This window comes from Hakea prostrata, chromosome 6 (assembly GCF_041222555.1).
Source record: "Hakea prostrata isolate BN-2017 chromosome 6, UWA_Hpros_2, whole genome shotgun sequence".
In the NCBI taxonomy this organism is placed as follows: Eukaryota; Viridiplantae; Streptophyta; class Magnoliopsida; order Proteales; family Proteaceae; genus Hakea; species Hakea prostrata.
In genome coordinates, this window is record NC_142605.1 from 6,293,277 (window position 1) to 6,316,980 (window position 23,704).

A 23,704-nucleotide genomic window follows, 5' to 3' on the forward strand; every position below is an offset into this window, starting at 1 on the left:
TGGGTGATATTGGATGTCACAATCATAGTCAGAAACCAACTCCAGCCATCTTCTTTGTCTCATATTCAGCTCTTTTCGGGTGAAGAAGTATTTCAAACTCTTATGATCTGTGAAGATAGCGATCTTCTCACCGTATAGGTAATGTCTCCAAATCTTTAAAGCAAAAACAACGGCGGCAAGCTCTAAGTCGTGAGTGGGATAATTCCGCTCATAGTCTTTCAGTTGCCGAGAAGCATAAGCCACAACTTTGTCGTGTTGCATCAACACGCAACCCAATCCGATCATGGAAGCATCGGTGTAGATCATCAACCCACCGGAACTATCGGGTATAGTCAAAACCGGGCGCTTGTCAATCTAACCTTCAGCTCCTCAAAATTACTCTCGCAAGACTCGGTCCAAACGAACTTCTCTTCCTTTCTAGTTAGCTTAGTCATAGGGGCAGCCAACTTAGAAAAATTCTCGATAAATCTCCGATAGTATCCTCGCCAATCCAAGGAAACTTCTTATCTCGATCCACGGTCTTCGGTCTTTCCCAATCGGTAACGGTTTGCACTTTTTCCGGGTCGACACGAATACCTTCGGCTGAAACAACATGGCCAAGAAACACTACCCTTGAGAGCCAAAAGTCACACTTGCCAAACTTAGCATAGAGTTTCTTTTCTCTCAACCTTTGCAAAGTGAAGTTCGGATGTTCCGCATGCTCTTCTTCATTCTTCGAGTAAATCAAGATGTCATCAATGAATACGATCACAAACTTATCGAGCACATCATGAAATACCCGGTTCATGAGGTCCATGAACATGGCAGGGGCATTTGTTAAGCCAAAAGGCATAACTTTGAATTCATAGTGTCCATACCTTGTTCAGAACGCCGTCTTAAAGATATCACTTGACTTCACTTTCAACTGGTGATACCCTGATCTTAAGTCAACCTTCGAGAAAACAGACGCGCCCTTCAACTGGTCAAACAGGTCATCAATCCGAGGCAACGAGTATCTGTTCTTGATCGTTAACTTGTTCAACTCTCTGTAGTCAATGCATAGGCGCATACTACCATCTTTCTTCTTAACGAACAAGACCGGAGCTCCCCAGGGTGACACACTTGGCTGCACAAAACCTCTATCCAGGAGTTCATTCAGCTGAGCTTGCAACTCCTCTAGCTTCGTAGGCGCCATCCTGTAAGGAGCTTTAGACACCGGAGACGCTCCAGGAGTTAAGTCTATGGAAAACTCAACCTCTCTATCAGGGGGTAGTCCTGATAAATCGTCTGGAAACACATCAGCGAAGTTACAAACTACACTGACATTTTCAGGTCTCTAAGGGTTTTAGGGGTGATTTGAGACTTCCAACACTCTTGCAAGCTTGCATTGATCAACAACACAAGTAAGTCTCATTCTCTTCTTCTCTCTTCTTGCGTTTTCATTTACCAAGATATGATTTTTCTTCAAAACTGCAAAATGGTTGATGCTAATGGTTAGAATCATGTCTAGGGACGTTTAGAAACATGCTCCCACCATTTTACAAGCCAAACTAAGCATGAAACACAAGATTTCACATTCTTAGGATTCAAAAATCACTATTCATCTCAATATTTCCAACTTTACAAATACTTGCCTCATTTTTAAACCAAAATGAATTTTGACATGAAACCAAGTCCCACATGACTAATTTACCATGGGGAAGGTGTTCCCACATTCGGTTTGCCGAAATTCCAACTTTTGAAAAATCTCAAACATAGCCCAAAGAGGGATTTCTTCCTTCACCTTCTTGCTGAATTTTCACTTCTACATGGCCAAGATGTTAGATTTTCACCAAACGAAACATCCCAGCATGTTTATCCAAGTCTTATACACATGCTAGTATGTTCGAATCGCATTTTCACAACAATTTCAAATTTTCGAAAAATTACAAAAATGCCCTTCATCTAACAAATGAACAAGGGAATTAATCAAAATGAAATTTCTTTCTTGTCTCCGCAGGTTCATCATGCCCAGAGGAGGACGGAGGGCTGACAGAGGTATAGGACATGCTCCACGGCAGGAGGTGACCGAGGAGGACCTCTTCATATCACCTCAGGCAGAGTTCATGTTCGAGCACTACTTCTATGACATACCGATCGAGTACGGGCGGTTGGTAGTCTTAGATGAGCTAGAGACCTTTCGCATACGGGAGAGGTTAGAGGCAATGGGATGGTTATCTTTGTACACCACGCCATATCCAGTCTACCCAGAGCTTGTCAGGTACTTTTATAGTAACCTGACCTACCAATTCGAGGATGACCCGTGAGATGGTCCTCGGATTGTCATCTGCTCCGTGGTCAGAGGCGTTGAGATCACATTCACTACCAGCGAGTTGGCTGGGATCTTGGGAGTGCCGTCTGTACCGGACTTTCGCTTGTGGATTCCTCCTCGCACCGACATTCCTGGAGGGTCTCATTCCATACGAGACACACGAGATATGCAAGACTCGTGGGACGATGAGAACCGCTTCATGCCCAGGAGTGGCACTTCTATGATACCATCTGCCCGAGTCATCGCTCGCTTTGTCGGGCGAAACATTATTCCGAAGGCAGGGCATCACAGTAGGGTGACGATTATGGAGGCACTAGTCATCTATTGCATTTACACCGGCGTGCGAGATAGACTTGGCTCACATCATGCAGCATATCATGATAGACCGAGTTGAGTTTCCCGGGTCGGGAACTTAGCTTTCGGCCGGGTCTTGACACGCATTTTCCAAGTACTTCCGGGTGGATTTAGAGGACACACCGATGATTCCCGATATAGAGATAGGTGAGGACCTCTCGTGCATGGTCGGTCAAGAAAATGGGGCTTGGTAATGCGGTTAGATCGGACAATGAGGCCGACATCGATGGGGATGCCGAGGATGACGATGTAGATGAGCATGGAGACGATGATGCTCGGGGTGATGCTCCGGTTCGGGATGATGACCAGGGGCATCGGGAGATTCCAGCTCCACGATTCTCCGAGGATGGAGGTCCATCTCACCAGACTTCTGAGGCTCCAGGTGTGACTTCTCATCAGTCTTCGATTTATTCCATACTCGAGAGGATCAAGGCTCGACAGATGAGGATGGAGACATACATGCACACTTTAGGTGAGAGGTTTACACGGCTCGAGGATGAGTTCGGATCGAGGAGGGATCGGACAGATCGTCGGAGTAGATCACCTAGATAGATAGCATTAGGAGTTTTCCTTTTTATGTTTCCCGGATGTACTTTCTTTCGGACTTGTAAAAATTTTCTTATGTGATTAATGAGATCAAGTTGTTTTGCTTATATTATTGTATCTTATTCCATAATCGCTAAGTTTCATTTATTCATTTACTAATCTCGGTTATCTATTATTCAGCTCTAAGAATAGTTGAGTTACCCTTTTTGATCGGTAACTCGGAATGTTCCATCATCGCTTCCGTGGTTAGGGTCTTACTGAACCTAGGGCTCGATACCACTCTGTCACATCCACCCAGCCGGTACCCTATCCGGCATACCCGGATGTGATCCACAGCCCGAAGATCCATAGTTCAGGGACCACATAATCCACATCGACGATAATACAATCATGAACAGATAATAATCATAAACTAACAATGAATGATCATGGAATTCAGAAATAAGGTGTCGGACATAATCGAGTGCGGAAATAAATATCAAATCGGATAAATTAAGAAGGCAAGTGGGCGGAATCCACTCCTTCACCAAACGGAAGTGAGGTCAAAATTTAGTTAAGTACAAGTCTCAAGTTATAAAGGTAAGTTAAAGTTATTACAATTCTTCTAAGTATACTTGTCACAAAAGAAGAGGTAACTACTCATAGGTCTCCTCCATAATAAATATATCTTCTTCAAAGTTGAGGACCATGGAGACCCAACATGATTGCTCCCATACAACTCCGGGGCTAACCCCCGGTACGCTCGGGTAATCTTCTTCGGTATGGTCACCGAAGTCTTCAACGTAGCCAACCTCCGGATGGTAGTATGAGGTATCCGGGTCCGCCTCGGGAGGGTGCCATCGAGTAATCACCTGTAGAATAGCCTAACAAAATATTGCAACAGAAAAGGAATGAGTTCAAAAGAACTCAGCAAGGAAGTTATCCCACCACACATAAACCACAAGATAATCATAAAATGATGCAGATGATATGAGGCATATAATGCAATATGACTTTATTCTAAGTATGCTGGTCATCTATGGTAGACATGCTTTAAGTCATAGCACCATACTTCTTTAGGTAGTCTCGATCACTCATCACCGGGGGAATTGGGTCCCGCATCCCTCTCGGACAAATCCATGGTTGGGCTTTCGGTCACCGCTCTCTCACATCACCGTTTGGTCTAAGTATTGGCGCATGTCAGGGTATAGCCTAGCCCAATGCAAGTCATCTACTTAATCATATCATGCCAGTTCCAGATACTTCCATTCCTCCCCTCTCGGGATCCTTTCCGGTATCCTTCACACTAGAGACACGGATATTACTCACCGGACTCATCAACCCTATTGGTCATCCACAAATGGTAAACGGGAAGCTCTCACGTCCCTCTCAAGGATCATTTCACCGGTCTTAAGTGCCCGTGAGCCCAAGTCTAGCCATTTGTAACCCTACCAATAAATGGCCCCTTTCGGGTAACCGTAATGCAATTTATGTCCTCTCACGGAGTGGATACCGGTCTTGAGCGCCCACAAATCCACACTACTACCACGGGTTGTTCGGTCTCAATGCCCTTCCGAATCGGGTCCGATATGATAGGGACATCCTAGCCATACATCTAGACAAATCCTATGCATGTCATTCAATAACCCGGAAAGCGTCAATGGACACCTTCGGAGAACATCCCATACTATTCCCTCCGATGTCCAAGGACAGAAGCACCAAAGGGGTACCCATCAATCCCAAGTTATACTTAAGCAATCACATGCCCAAGTTCATCATATCAGTTCACAAGATACAACGTCATAATAAACATTCAATTCATGACATTGACATAAGTCATCATATATTGAAATTGATAAACATGATAAAACATTGAAGTAATATAATGTAAACACAAAGCTACCGTTAAAAGACATATGTAGCAAGTCTAACACGATAAGAATATGAAATAGAAACTATATTTACTAGGTTAGGAATACCAAGTCAAGATTTCCATATCCTAGGTAATTACATCGATAACTATCCTTACCTTGAATCGGAGAAGAGAATGGTCCAAGATCACAAGCAAGGCCCAAATAGTCTTAAAGTCCTAAACAATCATATATGAAAGGTTAGAGAAGAAATCAAAACAATCGGAGATCAAACGAATCGGAATCGGGCAAAAGTTGCTTGACAAAGAACTCTATTGGTCGATACATTTGGTCGATAGTATCGACCAATAGTATCGACCAAATCAATTCCGGGACAGCAAGACAGGTGGCTTTCGGATTCTTGCCCGCATTTGGTCTTCCGGGTCTCGATTGACATGAAACTTGGAGGATAATCTAAGCACAACATGGGGACACTAATTATCAAGAAACTTTCATAATCCAATGGTCCATTTGGAAATCCCCAAATTGACATATTAAGGTTAAGAGTTGTAGATCATGGCATTGGCTATATCTCAATGCAAATTAGGGGAAAACATGGGGGATTAGGTAGGGAATCGTTTAGAAGTAACATGGAGCACATATGCAAGGTATAGATTAGGTTAATCATGAGCTTCATCTCAGTTTTGGTAAATAAAGCAAGTTGGTAAGCAATAAATCATGGAAATGTGTAGTCAATGATCATGAGGTGAATCAATCATAGTCATATCGGTGAAAACATCATTGTATGGGGTTTAGAAGGTTCATGGCAAGGTGTATGCAAGGTTGCAGCACCTTGGCCATGGTCCCAACAGTAAAATAGAGAAAAGATGAGTGAGAAAGTGATTAGGAGAGAGAGTCATACCTTTAAAGTGGAACAAGAAAGTAGGAATGAGTGGTTGGCAATGATTGATGAAGAAGATGCTTCACCACTACCAAGGAGGAGTTCTTGGGAGGCTCTCTCACGTTTCCAGATGTTAAAAACGCGAGAATAGGGCTCCAGTCTCGAGGAATAAATAAATAGAAAAGAATATTCCAAGAATCTTTAAATCTGGGCTCAGCAGACTTGTTGGTCAATACCTTTGGTCGATGGTATCGACCAATAGTATCGACCAAAACAATCTCTGCAGAAATTTTACAGAATAGTTCAGCAACTTTAGGTGCGGACTTGGAGGGCTATACAAGGTCAAATTGCATGGGGTTTTCTCCTACAGTTCACTCAAGAGGTCTAGTTTCAGGGAGTACCTTCGGATTATGCACAGGAGTCCGTTTGCTATTTCAACTGTCTCGCTCTTCATCAGTGCGCAGATTCTAACTTAGCACTGGTAATGTGCTCAAGGAAGGAGCAGCATCATCAATGTCCATAAACTAGAATCCCGACATTACGTCATCAACCAGTAGGGCCCATAAGTCCCTCCTACCACCACTTCGGGTCTTTGGACCTACAAACATAACAATGACCGGGTCGGGTCAAGGTTAGGTAAAAGCTGGATTTTACATCCTTTCCACTAGAGTCACGAATATTACTCACCGGATTCATCAACCCTATTGGTTATCCACATATGGTAAACGGGAAGCTCTCATGTCCTCTCACGGATATAACTGACCGGTCTCGAGCGCCCATGAGCCCAAGTCTTGCCATATGCAACCCTCCAATAAATGGTCCCCACAATGTGATTCCCGTCCTCTCACGGATATAACTCACCGGTCTTGAGCGCCCATGAATCCCCATTGCTACCACTGGTTGTCCCATTGCTACCACTGGTTGTTCGGTCTCAATACCCTTCCGAATCGGGTCTGATATAATAGGGGTCCTAGCCAAACCCTACTAGACATCCCTAGGTATGACAACCATTGATTCGGGAAAGCGTCGATGGACATCTTCGGAGAACATCCCATACTATTCCCTCCGATGTCCAAGGACAGAAGCATCAAAAGGATACTCCCCAATCCCAAACCAAACTTAAGCAAACACATTCTCAGAACAGTCATGATATACACAACCAGCAGTTCATCATATACAAGAGAATGTAAAAGCAGAAATCAGATTAGGCAATAATCAGTAATTCATATATCATGAATAATAAAAAGACAATATAAACAAGTGCTACTGTTCCCACAATAGGAGATCAGAATTAAAATACAATAACAATAGGTAATCTCATAGTTTCATAAAGTAGAAACCAGAGAACAAGCAATCTATGTAGTTAAGGAATTAACTGTCCTTACCTTCTAACTTGGATAGGATCTTAAAGAATCAAGTATGATCTTGACTAAACCTGAGAAGACAGTCCTAAACAAGTGCACACAACATGTTAGGAAAGATGCAGAAAGGAAAAGATCATAAATCAATCGAAACAGACCAAGAATGAGGTGGTTCAAAAGGGTACAAATCAGAGGGGAATTATCATGGTAGTATTCTAGGGTATAGAGGATATCAAATCACAAATCAAATCAAGTTCCCAAATTATAACCTAGGAACACAAAGGTTAACCTACAAGGTTAAACATAGATTATGAGGGAAAATATTATAATCAAAGATTCAAGAACTAGGATATGAGGATTACAGAAATAGTAAAGAAAACACATTGATTGGGTTATTACCATGATCAAACTAGAGGTTCTTGATCTTACCCAAGAAATTAGGGTTTTACCCTTTTTGGTTCCCTCGGAAATTAATTGAGAGCTCTGGATGAAGGGAGATAAATTGTTAGCCAAAAATAACAAGAAGGGTCATTCAATGATGAAGTTTAGGTTAACTCAATATCACCCAAGAAGATTTTCCTTCACAAGGGAGGTTACCAAAAGCTCTCCAGACGATCTCACAGGTTAGGGTTTCAAAGGATTAGGGTTAGGGTTTCGAAGATTCCACTGGCTGAGGTTAATATCATGATGATGATCATGGATCTTAAAGAACATGATGAGATCATGGAATAGATGGTTGCAAGAGTGCATCATCTTCTTCCTGATCTCAACGAAGAACAGAATTAAAGAAAGAAAATCAGAGATAGAAGAAAGAGTGAGTGAAATCATACCTTTGCTGTAGGAGGATGAAGAATTCTTCAAGTCTTTGCGAGAGATCACCAAAGAATGCAAGGGAATGGGTTAGATTAGGGTTCTAACTCGTTCCAGAGGCTTAGGAGGCAGAGGAGGCGGAGTATTCCCGAGATTAGACTTAAATAGAAGAGACAGGATTCAAATTTCAAAAACAGAATCAATTGGTCGATTGGTCCAATCGACCAATGAGTCGACCAATCAAGACAGCAACTTCAAAACAGGGAATTGAAGGCTCAGATCAAGTCCAAACATCAAGGGGTTTTGCACATCTCTAGAGTGACATACCTAGGAGTTAGAAATGCCTTTGAATCAATACAAAGACCACTCCAAGACCATCAACTAATCCAATCTTCATCCGGGTGCAGTTTCCACCATTGGGACACTGGCATCAACACTCATGGATTCCAATCCAGCCATCAAGTCTTCAACAGAAATGGCCCAAAGATGACTTCTTGCCTTACTTCGGGTCACTGGACCTACAAATAACAAAGTTTCCGGATTAGGGTCAGGGCTGGGTTTCACAGTATCTCCCAAAAGGGGTTTCTCATTTAACCTTCCAATGTCTTGTGGGGAAAGTGATGGACATGCACAGGAAACATATCCAACTGGAACCTGACAGGCTATGTATCTTTCTTTCCATCTTTTATCGGTCTGGGGCAAGGTTCCCTCATCCAAAACCATGAACTTGCGAGTGGTTGAGCCTCTCTTGCTAAAACTGTACCAACTACCTCCGCTTACTGCTCTGACAGAGGTGAGACTCCAGAACAGGTTAAGGCTGCATTCAACGCCAAAGCGATGGCAGCACCCTATAAAGCCTATAAGATATCTCCACCCATTTGGGGCGAGCATTCCAGGATAAAGTCTGTAGTATTCCAATGTCTGTTTGACAAAGGGGCATAAGGGAAACCTTAGCCCACCTAAAAGGGAATCAAAGTACAGAGGGATCTCATCCTCTCCCAAGAAGTTTGCCCTCTCACAGGGATCGGGAAGTCTAACCTGAAAATCTTCAGGGATCCTAAAAGCGGCCTTTATCAATGTCAGATGAGACGGACGAAGGAGAGTAGGGTAATCCTGTGGTGCAAATCTGGGATCAAAGTTACGCCTTCCTACATAGGAAAGAAGTCTTGAGTAGGCTGTGTAGGCCATACCAGAGCGATCGGGCCCAGGCTCCTGCTGAGCGGAGAGTCGGACTGCGGAGGACGAACCACCAACTTCTAGCTCCTTGCTTCTCTCCTCCTTTTCCTTCTCTAACGAAGGACTGGATTGATTGGCAGCCCTTAAAAAGAATCTGGTCTTCATTGCACTCTTTTTCCCCCATTTCGTCCACAAAAAGGGTGATGGATTTTTCCAGCGAGCGGTGAATGCGTTCCGTTTTGTTCACCAGGGTGTGCAGAGGGAATACAAAGATAGCGGTTTGAACAGCTCTAGAGAAGAGTCTTAAATGTCCAATTTATAGGGCACATCTTCCTGGAAACTGAATGCACATTTTGGGTTTTTTTCCTTCGATCTTCGCACCCCATCATGGCAACGCTTCGTCCCTGGTGAGAGATGGATGATTTTAACACCTGTCGATGTGAATGGAGGTTTTGGGAAGGCGCGCCTGCCATTGAGGAGGTACGGATCATCTCAATGGCTTGCGATTTTTGGGAGAACATTAAGTGTGATGTTCGACAGCGCCTGAGAACTCGGTGAAGACATAAAAGCTACTTAATGGGAAATCATCTTTTCTTTCCCCAAGAAGACTTTTGGGGGTTTCAAATATCTTCCGGGCGCGAAAAGCTTGATCTTCATGCTGAAAAGCTCGCCATAAAGACCAGGGGGCTAATGTTATAGTCCCAGATATGTCTGGACCCGCTGGATAGGGTCGGGCACGGTCCTGGGCGGCCTGTGGCGTCAAGCCCATTTATCCTAGTCAGGAGGCCTTGGTAATAGGTGTCCCCGTGTCCAGCTAAAATCTTCGAATAAGAACAACACCTGACACGGCCTTGGATCTCCTCGAGCCCAGGGACGACAGTATGTCTGACGGCCCGGCTAAAGGGACCTCTGTCTCGCTCAACAGCTAGGAAGTCCCCGTAAGAGGTAAGGATCTAGTTTATAAGAAGGAGGAGAAGCAAAAAGCAGGGTAAGCTCTATACACTCCGGCCTTCATTATCTTCAGCTTTCTAACCCTTCAAGAGGATGGTCTTCATTATCTCTTTAGGTCTTCTCTCCTCAACAGAGATTGATATTCACTGGTCTAGACTAACTCGATCGTCGGAGGTGGTTTCCCATCCTCAGAGGCGGCCCACTTTCACCTTGGTTTGGTCTCAGGAGCTGAAGCTGGATCAGGAGCGAACTATGTTAAGATAAAATTTCTTGCACCAACATTTACTATAAAAAAAAAAGATCTTACTTTAAGAATTTACACGTGTCAATAATCTAATGATATAGATTGAAAACATTTCCTCTCCATGCAAGAAGAGAATCCGGACCTATAGTTTAGTTGCAGGGGGAGGGAAGTCGACTATTGATCCTTCAAAGGAAAGGAAAGCTTCTATAATAATTACCCTACCGGATTTACATGTCTTAACTCCAAATAATTCTAATCATTCCATATTTAATTATGAAATTTTACTTAGTATACAATTCCCACTTATTGAGAAACAGACAATAATTACAAATAAAAATATATAATTACATAATATTATCTGAAATTTAAGTAGCTTCGTTATACAATCACATGGATGGAGTAATGATTACAAAGTTCCCTTTTGGATTCTAAATATTTCCTTTTCCTTATGACGTGAAATTAGAAGAAACTGGCTCATTATGCGGCCGATGCTCCGCCGAGTGACCGATGAAGCCAACCTTCAAATAATGGTTTTCATGAAGAATAGACGTCGGATAACACTGAAGAATATTTGGCAGAAAAACGGAATGAAACGGGGAAATCAGAAACAACCAATACAAAACATACAAGATAGTAACGATCAAAATATACTCTACAAAAAAATAAGGAAAAGATTAGTGTAATATAATCTAGATTTTAATTAAGTGTACAAACTACTCTTATTCAAACAACTATTTCCTGCTGGAAAAAAAAAAATCGATTATTGTTTTCCTTAATCCCGGACCTTCGGTAATGAAAGTCCAGAAAAAAGATGCACCCTGTGGTAGGAGCTTTTGTTATGTATTGGTTCTTTGTGACCGACGGAATCGGAAGCCCGACTTACTTGAGGGATCACCACACCAGTAGTTTGTCTTTCTCTGTAGGTTGCCCATGTGACCATATAAAGACCAGCAATGATGAGAAAGCCTCCTAAGATGCTGTTTCCAAATGAAGCAACAGAAAATCAGATCATTCTCATAGACATGATTAGCATACTTCACTGAATCTACCTATTATTCTAAAACTCCATAAAAAAAAAGAAAACTGACACAGCAACCAAATGCAATAAGACAACCAGAAAGTTGAGTAGGCCTAACGGCAGATCAAAATAAACTCTGTTTTCTTTTTATATAAAAAGTACAACACATAAACTAAATCAGGGGTAGTAATTTATATTAAAGATGTAACCATGGTTTTGCATACAACCTTCCAAGATAAATAGGACTTCCAAGGAAAACTCTTGACAGGAAAGCAGATGCAGCAGGTTGAAGAGGATTATACAGAGCCACCAGCGCAGGTCCCAATATTTTATTGGACCATGTCAACAGGCCATAGTTAAGAGCAGATGCAATAACACCCTGTGGGAACAATAACAAGTTTTCATTACACTTCCAGTTCAGCATTGCTTCACAAAGTTCATCATCATATTTTCATTAAAATCCAGAAGTAAACAATAGTTGATGATTTACATGAGGAAGAAGTTGAGTTGTGAACATATATTTATTGTCCTGCCAAAGGCACAAAGACATGACTACTTTTAATCCCAAAAGGGGAATACACTGAACTGCAGTAAGTTAATGTATGTGTAAATCAGCAGAAAGAAAAGGAACCACTGCTATGTAATCCTAATCTGGATCACCAAGCAGCAGGGTTTATACTTCCCACTAATTGTCCTTCCACTGTTCAGGATGTATCTCTAGAGTGTATGTATCTGGATGTCCCAAATATCTGTCCTAGAACTGGCCATCCACTTAAAACATTCTAATATGGCCATTTTCCAGTCATATAGGGATGGTGAAAAGAGACACTTAGAATTTACAGGGCGCTATATTAATTATAATTCCAAAACCCAGGTTTAGTCTCGTTTCAGCTGGCCATTTCAACTAGCAAATAGCAATATTAAGCAATGCTACTTTAGGGAAATCCTATTCAGCCTATACAAAACATTTATAAACCTTTACATTGCAACAACAATCAAATAACATGGTAGTTTAGATTTGCACCAGTTTTATTTTGTTCTATTTTTTGGTAAGTTTGCTTTGTATTAGAGAAAGGAAACGTACATAGACGACAGCCCCTAGAACCCCTTAATAGGGTTGGCAGCATATGCCAAACCATATGGTAGACCTTGAGTACCATTGCTTCTCATGCATGTTGTGTTAGTACTAAAAGATAAAGAAAGACAAGTAAAGCAAGTAAATTTTGCACCATGAATTAAAACAGGTAATATTTATTAATTATGAAATGTTACAAATTACAATTAACATAGACTCATATTGACCCAAGTCCCAGCCTTACAATATTATGTGGAGATGCATAGGTACGAAGTAGACCCCTTAATCTATCCTAACAGTTGCTATCATATGCTTAAATTACTTACATATTCTACTTTACTTTCAAACAAAAACAGAATAGCTTCCTCAATTTTTATTTTATAAAGTAATATGTTTGTTAATTCAAAATGATAATAAACAAAACCCAACTCTGTAAAGCCATAGATTACCAAAATGTCAATTTATTAACCTAACTTCCCATGCTTTCGTTGTAGGAAAATCGATTTCTTTCTGAAACCAGGAAATAAAAATATGGGGAAAATTATACGTACAACAAAAGATTAAGATGTTTCCAAAACCTTCGGGTTTTTTTTTCTTTTTTTTCTCTGAGGAAAAATAACACAATTAATGGTCAGCCACAAATAGGCTACTACATGATGATTTCACATGCGACTGGATTTGAATGAGTCATATACCCTCAACCTCCCTAGTCCTGCTTCCAGGATATAATCAAGAACCAACCAAAACCATGGAGAGGATGATTTATATGATCAGTTGCAGCTCCTGACAGAGAAGAAAAAGTACCTGCAGGGTAACAGAAACCATACTGCCAGAAGAGGTCGGATACAACTACCACATAGACGATGGCCAGCACAAATCTCCGTCTTTTCTTGATTTATACCATTTTCCACTTCTTCAAACAGTTTCCTCCACAAAGGTACCTCTCTTTCTCTTCAGGTAGGACATTGGAATCTCACTCTTGTGCTCCTAATCACACTCAACTCATGCTAATCTTCCACTCTTTCGCTCTGATCTCCTCTCAGAATATCATTCTTGACTTTTTAGTTGCACAAACCGTCTGCAACTACCATCTTCATAGGGGTTCACAAAACCTCCAGAGATTCAAGCGCATCTCCAGTAGGCATACCTGCATCGTTTGCTTCAGATTCTGACTTTTCACCCCTTAGGTAAAATTCCATGCCATCTTGGATTCATGTTACTGCTATACTCTGGGCATTTTACTTACTGGGAAAGGGGATGCTATCTGGACATTAGATTAATTTTTTCATGCTTAAATTATTTCATAACTGATGAGTCTGTCATTTCCTACTGACTCACGATACCGCCAGATTGATTGCCAATGAGTAAAAACCCCAGTGCGCTACAGCACCCCATAGAATCAATGAAGAATGTGCTAAACTTTTAGCAGGAGTGGTTTCTACCCCAAAAAAGTCAAAGAAACCGTGGTAGTTAAAAAAAACTGCAACTTTCCAGTTGGGTACTAGTCAGTTTATGGGCATCCCATGAAGTTACAGAGGTTGTAACTGTGAACCAACCTCCAACAAAGAAATAAGAAACAGAAACACCTGGACCAACTAGAAAAACAAAAGGGCGCGCCCCCCCCCCAACACACACAAAAAAACCCATAAAATCAAATATTGTAGATTTCAACACCTGAAAGAAAATTCCATCCTATCTGTGATTCATAAGACCCTACTAATATCTTAAAAAATCAATACTAAAATGCCAGAAATTAACAAGATAGAGCTGGTTTTGATGGTGCCAGTCACCCCCCACACCCATAGGTGTCCCTCAGCCTATAGCTGCCCAAAAACTCTCATAAAACATTCGATATCTTCTCTACTCAATTCTCCCTCTATTTAATACCCCTCAACTAACCCTAATATTCTCTCTCCTCCACATGGCCTCATCTTAGGGTCCTAACACTACCGACCCCTCGAAAATCACCTTGTCCTCAAGGTGATGGAAAATTTGAGGTTGAGTCTTCACATGTAGCCAGACCATCTCAGAAACATTCTTCAAGACTGAGAAACAGACCCATTCCAAGGATGCAAATGACCATTGGTGGGCAGCTCTCGATGCGTTGCATGACCACTGCCGTGGCAAACAAAAAAGCAGAGATACAGTACTTCGGTCCCTCTCGAGCACAATACCAAACACCAGAGTTGCAACGCTGCCATCACTAAAATGTGGTTGCAGCGAAGACCAAGAAGCAATGCTTCAGAATGTATATCCTCTTGAAATCCAGCGTAGAGGTAAGCGATTTTGGTCGATGAATTCATGGCACAAGCAGTGATGGAGCGCAGGTTGCCGGTCTCCAAGCACATCGAGAAAAAATTGCAGCAAAAAACAAAAAAAACAAGGGAACAATGCACCAGATGCCGAATAGTGATGTGCTCAATTCTCCCTCTATTTAATACCCCTCAACTAACCCTAATATTCTCCCTCCTCCACATGGCCTCACCCTAGGGTCCTAACCATGATACTTGCACCGTAAAGGTGTAAACATAGTACTAAATCTTGTTCTCAAAAGGCCATTCAGCTAGCCAAAAATTTCAAGATATTGAAAATTTGCCAAAACTATCGCATTTTTTCTCGAGTTTTGCTTGGCCATTTTGGGGTGAAAAGTGCCAAAATAATCAAAATTTCTATGACAAAAAGCATTTATTATACCATAAACATGGCAATATTTATTTCTAATCACCATCTCATTTCAGTTGTATCAGAATTCTCGAAAACTTGACAAAATTCTGTCAAGTTTTTCTAAAAATGTGTATGCTCCTTTTTTATCTACTTCATCAGCAAAGGGTAGGATAGAAACGGGGTTTGAAAGATCACCAGGTAAATCATGGTGATTTGCATGGAAATAAGCAGTTGCCCAAGGAAGGAAAACCTGAGTTTGGGCTAGAAATAGGTTTAGCATAGGAAATAGAATAGGATGGGAAGAAGTTGAGTATAAGAATCATTTCAAGTCCAAGTAACATGCCACATCACTTAACAGCCTGTTCCTAATGGGCCCCTATTTTTTTAAATTGAGAGATGCACAATTAAATTATTTTAAACCTTATCTTTATTGACGGGAAAAAAAAAATTTGGAGGTGCAAGCATTATTTTCCCACAAATATATACAAAAAGGCAGGTACCTATTGCACAAGGCTACTGTTTTTAGGAGGGTCAAATATTTGCAGTGTTACCCTTGTTTTCAGAGAGGCTGTTACCACGGTGTGAACCCATGACCAAGCAAGCGAGGACAGTGCACCAAGCATGACCTTCCCCCAAAATACACATAAACAGAGGAAAATCACTATAAGGCCTTTCAGTGTCCTACATATCAAAATTTTTAGGTATTTATCATATTTGTAACTAAACCACACCTTTGAAACCAGAACCTAGAACAAGAGGAGAAAAGAATGAGCGGGAGGAGAACTGTGCAAGATGCAGGCTCTCCTCCTCACTATAGCTTTATTAATAAGCTGGGTTTAGGAGTGGTTTCCTGAACCACAATACAAAATAGGCAAGAAAAAAACACAATATTCAGCAAGATATGCCCACGACAGATCACTTAGGCTGCGTTTGTTTGCTGGAATAAAGGTGGGGTGGGAAAATTCTTGAAAAGAGTGTAGATTTTTCTTACTTTTCCCTTAAATCCCAAAATGGTAGATTGTTTGGTTGCTTGGGGTGGGAAAGTGAGAGACAAGTTTCAAGGAAACTTGTCTGCTGATGTGGCAGCCCAACTTTCCCACCCCAAGCCATTTTAAAACCCCACATACTTGGTGGGACTTTGTGGGAAAGTTGGGAAAAGTAAAAAGTGGGACCCACCATTATCACTTTTTCACAAAACCCTTTCCTTTCCTTTCCTTCTCCCTCACCCCACTACACATGGGACCCACATGTTTTTTTTTTTCCCACCCCACCTTTGCAAACAAACGCAGCCTTATGCTCCAATAATCAGGGGAAACTAGATCATCTTTTGATGAAAAGTATGGAAAAGCACTCAGAAAGAAAAATTATATCCCATGGTCTAGACTTAACAATAGCAATCAGCTGTGAATATCATATCTGCTGTCCAAATTGACCATTCATAAGTACACAAGCTAGAACATAACTAAATCATTGTTTCATGAACAGTACGGAATAACAAGATAATCAACTAGGAATTCCAAAACGTCTTCCACACCTTTTTTGGATTTGCAAATAGGCTTCTCAAGGCTTTCTTTTCCTTCAGTACATTACTTAAGGTTCCCCCTACTGCACTAGCATATAAAGAAAGTTCAAGCAAGTATTTTGGTCTACATGCATATATTAAGCAAGTCCAAACAACTCAAGGAAGATTAAACCCTTCCTTGCACAGGTGATAAAGAAATAGAAACTTTGTTAAATAATATGCATGAGCTGAAACAGTAACTAGAAACTTACAGCATATATAACTGCAACAAGTTCAGATGGCGTCAAGCTCCAGTCTGTAGATTCGCTGTTTGATAAGAATCCCGTTGTTACCATAAAAAGAGTACCAAATACATATGAGAATGCTGTCACTGACAGACTAGCAGGATACCTCACCAAAACTGGGGCCTGCAATTTTGTCAAGGTTACATTTTCCAACATTACAAAAGTAAAGCACTGCCTTATCCATGAAGAATAGAAAATTAAATTCAAAATAGAGATAAATTAGTTATACAATTAGTTTATCTTATGAATCCTAAGTGTCATAGAACTAATCAATGAAATGTGCAAGAACCTAAGAATGAACAAGCATAACTCGCATATAATGCCCAGAAGACGACCATACCCTGCAACAATTCCGTTGTTTGCAAAATTAAGGGACGTGGTGACGTGAACCAAATTCTCCCCTCTGCCGAAACCCTAAGCCAGACCCAAAACCCACATATGGGGAGAAGCCTCTCTAGGCTGGCCAAACCTGGGAGGCAATTTGTCCTTATTCCCCCTTAGAATAATTAATCCTCTAATTTCAGCATGCATCTTTAGTTAATTAGGTTTTAATTTCAGCATGTAAGTCTTTAGTTTTTTTTTTTAATTCCACCAAGTGTCAATTAGTCTTTAGTTACTCAGGATTTTAGTTTCAACGTGTGTCAATTAGAGTCCTCATTATTTTGGATGGTTCAGATTAAGTGTAAGGGGATCCTAGTCTATAAAGGAAACCCAATTAGTTTAGGAGTCTTTTAGTTGGCTATAAATAGCCTATTCTTTCTTCGAAAGTTTCTTAAGTCTGATTATTTGAATAAGAATGTTGAGTTTGAGGACTGTGGTTCTTGTTTGAGGGGGCAACAGTGGATTTTGAATGAAGTTTTCTTCTTCAGCACCTCTATCTAGCCTTCTTCTTCAGAAAAATTCCAGCAAGTGTTCAACAATTCTCCAAGTAAGTGAAGCATACCCACCCCTTCCCCTTTAAGCGCAGCCATCCATAGCCCCTTCCCCATCCCTGCGCAACCCTAATTCCCCCTCCCCTTGCTGCCATACTCTGGCAGCATCATTCCCCAAGCCCCATGACACCCCAGCCCCTCCAACCCCCCCCCCACCCAACGATCTCCAATAGGCCCTCCCCTACCTATGGACCCCCCCCCCCTTCTCTCCAACCTTCTCTCTCTATCTCTTCTTCTCTTTCGCAGGAGCACATCACTGCCTTAGAACTCGACTAGCCAACCACGCCGGCACTTAGCACACAACTTGTACTAAATCAGCCCCTAACCCAACTAGAGTGAATATAAGAGAATTTGAAGAGAACTTGAGAGAAAGAATGCTTGTATTGCTCGAGAACTCTTACAACTCGAGTGCTTAATCATTTGCTTAATGGTTTCTACAAATAATACTTACCCCTATTTATAGGTGAACTAGTGTACAATGAATGGCTAGGATTATTTACGCGTGTCCTCCATCCAACGGGGGAGAACCTTCTAGGAGAGTTCTAGATACAAGATATTTACAAGGGCTTGATCATTCTAGATTTCTTCCCTTGTGTAGAGTCTTCTATATTGTGGGATAGGCTTAGCCCATTCATAACCTTCCTTAGTGTATAACACCCACATTCGGAAAGTCTGGTCTAATAAGATAATAAGCCGGTTCTACCCAATGAATTGTGAGTCAATGAACCAAAACCGGCAAGGAGAACACTAGATACCCTAAATAAAGAAGTTCATTTTAAAAAAGTATGATATTGGATCTAATGACTGCCACAGGCATGATTTGTCAAGGAACCCAAAGGTCATTAAATGATAATGGTATAAAATGGAAATGGGTTCCACACGCAAAATGGGCCTAAGTACAGTTTCACTCATGGGCCTATAAATGATGGAAGTAAACTGAACTAAAAACGGGGAAATGATTAGCATAATTTCTTGGACCCAAGGTACCCACAATTTGACTATTAAGCAGGTCTTATATAGGATATCGAAGTGGGCCCACAATTCTTTAATTAAGACCCTAAGTGATAATTAAATAAAGCATGTATTAAGTGAATATGTCAAATAAATTAAGTGGAATTCAAAGATAGATTTTATATTATATATTATGTTTATGGGTGGAATTATCCCACGTCCCACCTTGCCACGTTAAGTGGTGAGGTGGTGATGCTTGGGAATAAAGTAAGGAGAAATGATGAATAAACAGAATGAGGTGGCATCTACATACTATTATGGAATAAAATAAAATGTATATTTATAGAAAAATGGAGGAGTGAGGAGAGAGAAAAGAAATTGATAAAGGAGAAGAAAATGGAGAACGAGAGAGAGAAGGGGAGGAGCTAAGAGTCGTACCTCACCTCAAGGTATCGATCAGATCGTGAACAACTTCGAAGCGAAAGGAATACGTTCAGGAATAACAGGTAAGTGAATTCTTACCCCTAATGTATGCGCGAAATGGTAGCAATAAATCTAGATGGTTTATGGTTTTATGCTATGATGATTACTTCATCTAAACACATGTATGTGTATGAAAGTAAAATGACTTGTTTATGCTTATGGGTAGAAAAAGTATATGATTATGTTTAAGGAATGGAAATGATATGACATGATTATGATATGATGAAATTAAGGGATAGAAATTATATGACATGGTCATGCTTATGAAGCATGAATGACATGATGATATCATGGCATGAAAACGATATGATATGATTATGTCACGATGATATTATGGAATAGAAATGATATGACATGATTACGCTTATGAGACATGAATGAACATGCTGATATCATGGTATGAAAATTATGACATGATGATATCATGGCATGGAAATGATATGATATAGTTATGCCCATGGAATGGAAATGTAAAGGCTATTTCCATAACATAATTATAATATGATCATATCATGGCATAGAAATGATATGTAATGGCTATGTGTATGAAATGGTAATGTAACAACCATGCTAGAGGGCATAGGATGATTATATGCTTATAGAATGAAAATGGTATATTCATGTGTATGGAATGGAAATGACATGCTTATACCTACGAAATAAAAATGACATATTTATGAACATATATAAATACCCATTGGGGATGGAGTGAGGGATGTAGATGTGTGATATGATTATATGCTTATAGAATGAAAATGGTATATTCATGTGTATGGAATGGAAATGACATGCTTATACCTACAAAATAAAAAATGACATATTTATGAACATATATACATACCTAGTGGGGATGGAGTGAGGGATGCAAATGTGTGATGGCCCACTTCAGAAGAAGTGTATGATGGATGTTACACATGGATAGTACACTCAACATTCCTATACTCATTGCTACCCTAATGACGAGGGATGAAATAAATGTGCGACAAACAAATGATTGATAAGTTTATAAGACAATGTAGAGGAACTGTAATGATTGTAAGACATGCAACATGCCTATAGGGCTAAAGAATGGAAAATGGGATTAGATGATCATATCACCAACTCAGACTAAAATTAGATATGTGATGAACAAGGAAGACCAACTGCGACAATGGCAATGAAATCTCAACCCTCCTTGTATAATGATGACACATTTCGATACATCGAGAGGGCATACTCTTGCGACGAGATACTTTCCGGCTTTAGTTGAGATGAGAAAGCCTTTAAGGGTGGTTGGTAATGAGAAAAGGTGAGCGTAGGATGTCGAAGGTCTCAACCCTTTTTAGTATAACAATGATTCGTTCCGACACAAGAAGGGGATGGTTATGCGACAGGATCCGTTATGGCGTATACCGAGACAAAAGAAGGATTTATGTAAAAAGAAAGATAAATGGAAGAAAGATGAAGACGAAGGTCTCAACCCTTCTTAGTATGATGGTGATACATTCCAGTACAAGAAGGGAATGCGTATGCAACGAGATCTGTTCGGGCATAAATCAAGACTAAAGGACTCATGCACTAAAGAATGATAATAGAAGACAACAGTAATCATATATGGAAATAAAAAGGAAAGCACAAAAGAGTGTAGTTTTCCATGGCACACTCCCTATAAGATGCTATGGAAATGAAAGGTCCGTACTAGAAGACCAAAGAATAGGAAAAAGGAAAAGAATACAACGCCAACAAGATAATATGTTTAGAAGTACCATTAGTTGTGTTGTGTACATGTATTCTTTCCATAATTGAACTCCTACTACAACTTAATGTTTCTGTGATATAGTTATTGCCACCGTTTGTATGTTTTAGGGATAGTTTCACTTACTAAGTTAAATGCTCATTAAAGTTCATTATTTTTTCAAACATAGGTACAAAGAGAATGATAGAAGAGGTCACTAGTACAGGTAAGTACGAATGACCTCTAGAGTCTTTTAGAGTGAAGTTTAGATGCCAGTAGTATCAGCTAACATGTGCTTATGGGGTGTTTTTATGTTTATATCATGGGTACCTGGTCCTTGACCACAAATATGTATAGTCTATTTTCAAGGATCTTATGATTTGATGAATAAGGAAATTAATAAGACAATGGACTCCTGCACGTGTCCAGTTAGACTACAATGTCATGGGCTCCACTGGGTGTAGGAAACTAGGGTGTGACATTTGTACTAGGCCATATGTGGCCCTCCCAACCTTGACCCGTGGACCTAACAAGAATGGGTTTTGACATTTTACCTTGCCTAATCCATCAATGTCCTCGTCATGTCTTCTTTGTGGAAACTTCGTATATGTTCTTGGAACTGCCACATAGAGTCTGCCGGTTCCCAACTTGCTTCGGTCTCGGGTAGTCACTTTCGTGTCTCCAAATAGTCCCGACTATGAGGTAATCCTTGCTTCCGCATGACTTTATAAGCCATAATGTACTCGGCCTCCATGTCATAGGATGTAGTCACACTCACTGGTTCTCTTCTTGATGTTCCACAACTTGGGTCCTTCACGTCCCCATAATATGGCTTGAGCATGCTCACATAAGAGACTGGGTGAATCTTTAGGTTGGGTGGTGGGCTCCACTGATAGGTAACCTTCCCCCAACTTCTTCACAATCTCGAATGGTATGAACTCGAACAGGCCTTCATACCAATGGGACAACCCATTCTGCACCTTCCTTAAGGACTTGAATTGTTGAGGTAAGAGCTTCACCATAACTAAGTCCTCAACTTGAAAACTTGCGGATCGTCTATCTTTGTCGGCCCACTTCGTCGGCCTACTTCTTCATCTTATTAGTGGCTTTTTCCAAGTATGACTTAGCCACATCTAGTTTCTCTTGCCACTCCTGGGTAAATTTGTACGCCAAGGGAATCTTCCCTGTGTAACTTGTCAATACCGTGTGCAGTGTTGATGGTTGCTGCCCTATAGCGATCTCAAACGGACTTTGATTCGTCGCCTTGTTCCTTTGGAGATTGTAGGACAAATGAGCCACCTAAAGCAACTTGGCCCAATCCTGCCAGTTGTCATTCCCAAATACAACTCCAATAGCCCATTTATATGCTCTGTTTACTCGTCCATTTGTTGATGAAAGCTTGTTGAGTAACTGCAATGACATGCCCAACAACTTGAATAACTCATTTAAGAACATCCCCGTGAAGTGAGTGTCACGATCACTTATAATTGATAGTGGCACTCTAATATGCTTCACGACATTCTTAAGAGATAGCCTCACCACCTCTTCTGATGTATGATACCTAGTTGCCGCCACAAATGTGTCATACTTGAAAATCTGTCCACAACCACCATATTAATCCACAATCCTCAAACTTAGGTAGAGCACTTATGAAGTCCACGGAGACACTCTCCCAAGATTGACTAGGTGTAGGAAATGGCTCCAACAATCCTCTTGGAGGTTGTTGCTCCACCTTGCCTTGTTGGCACATAAGACATGTCTCTACGAATGCCTCAATGTCATCCCTCAACTTAAGCCAAAAAGTATGCCGCCTCCAATAATGCTTGAGTGCACCGTTGTCCTGTTGTCTGGTACACTTGGTGTCGTGGCATTCCTAAATAAGATTTTTTTCCTTAGGTTGTTCCACTTAGGAACGTAGATTCTCCTCTTTTTGGCATATAGAAGCCCATCCTTCTCCCAAAATCTTCTTGTCTTACCCTCTTTGGCTAGCGCAAGTAGGCTCTTAGCCACAAGATCATGCTCATTAGGCTTAGAAGTTCCCCCTCTGGTTGGCTACAAGATGCTAACTCTACCTTTCTACTAAGTGCGTTTTCCACCTCATTAGCTTTGCCCAACTTATACTCAAAGATAAAGTTAAACTCCGCCAAGAAGTCTTGCCACCTAGCTTGCTTTGGGCTCAACTTCTTTTGGGTTCGAAGCTAGTGTCCACATTATCCATCTTTACCACCAACCTCGTTCCCAATAGGTAGTGTCACCACGTCCTTAGGCAATGCACCACTTCGGTCATCTCCTTTTCATGAACAATTTAGCGCCACTCCGTGATACTGAGCTTACAGCTCTCATAGGTAATCGGGTGCCTCTCTTGCCTCAACACCCCTCTAATAACAAAATCGAACACATCCATATGCACCTCAAATGGCTTGCCAAAGTCTGGCAAGACAAGCACAAGTTCCTCCATTACTGCCTTCTTCGAGTCATCAAAGGTGTCTCTTGGCATGCGTTGGACCATTCCTATGCCTCCTTTTGTAGGTCCGTGAGTGGAGATGCTCCCTTGGAGTACCCCGCTATAAACTGTCGTAGTAATTTACTAGATCAAGAA

The 23,704-nt window shown here is 41.0% G+C and overlaps 1 protein-coding gene across 2 annotated transcripts in view; it reads right to left on the minus strand.

Moving 5' to 3' along the window:
- Positions 1–10,485: 10,485 nt before the first annotated feature.
- The window catches only part of UMAMIT2 (nodulin MtN21 /EamA-like transporter family protein), a 34,576-nt gene continuing 21,357 nt past the window's right edge, over positions 10,486–23,704 (minus strand). The window contains exons 5-8 of one of the 2 annotated variants that reach the window (XM_089159890.1): positions 16,993–17,148; positions 11,708–11,859; positions 11,346–11,439; positions 10,486–11,022 (exon numbers count right to left, since the gene is read on the minus strand). In XM_089159890.1, the coding sequence (XP_089016016.1) occupies positions 10,909–11,022; positions 11,346–11,439; positions 11,708–11,859; positions 16,993–17,148 (516 nt within the window). In that variant the 3' untranslated portion in view covers positions 10,486–10,908. The other variant, XM_089159891.1, reaches the window with a different exon arrangement.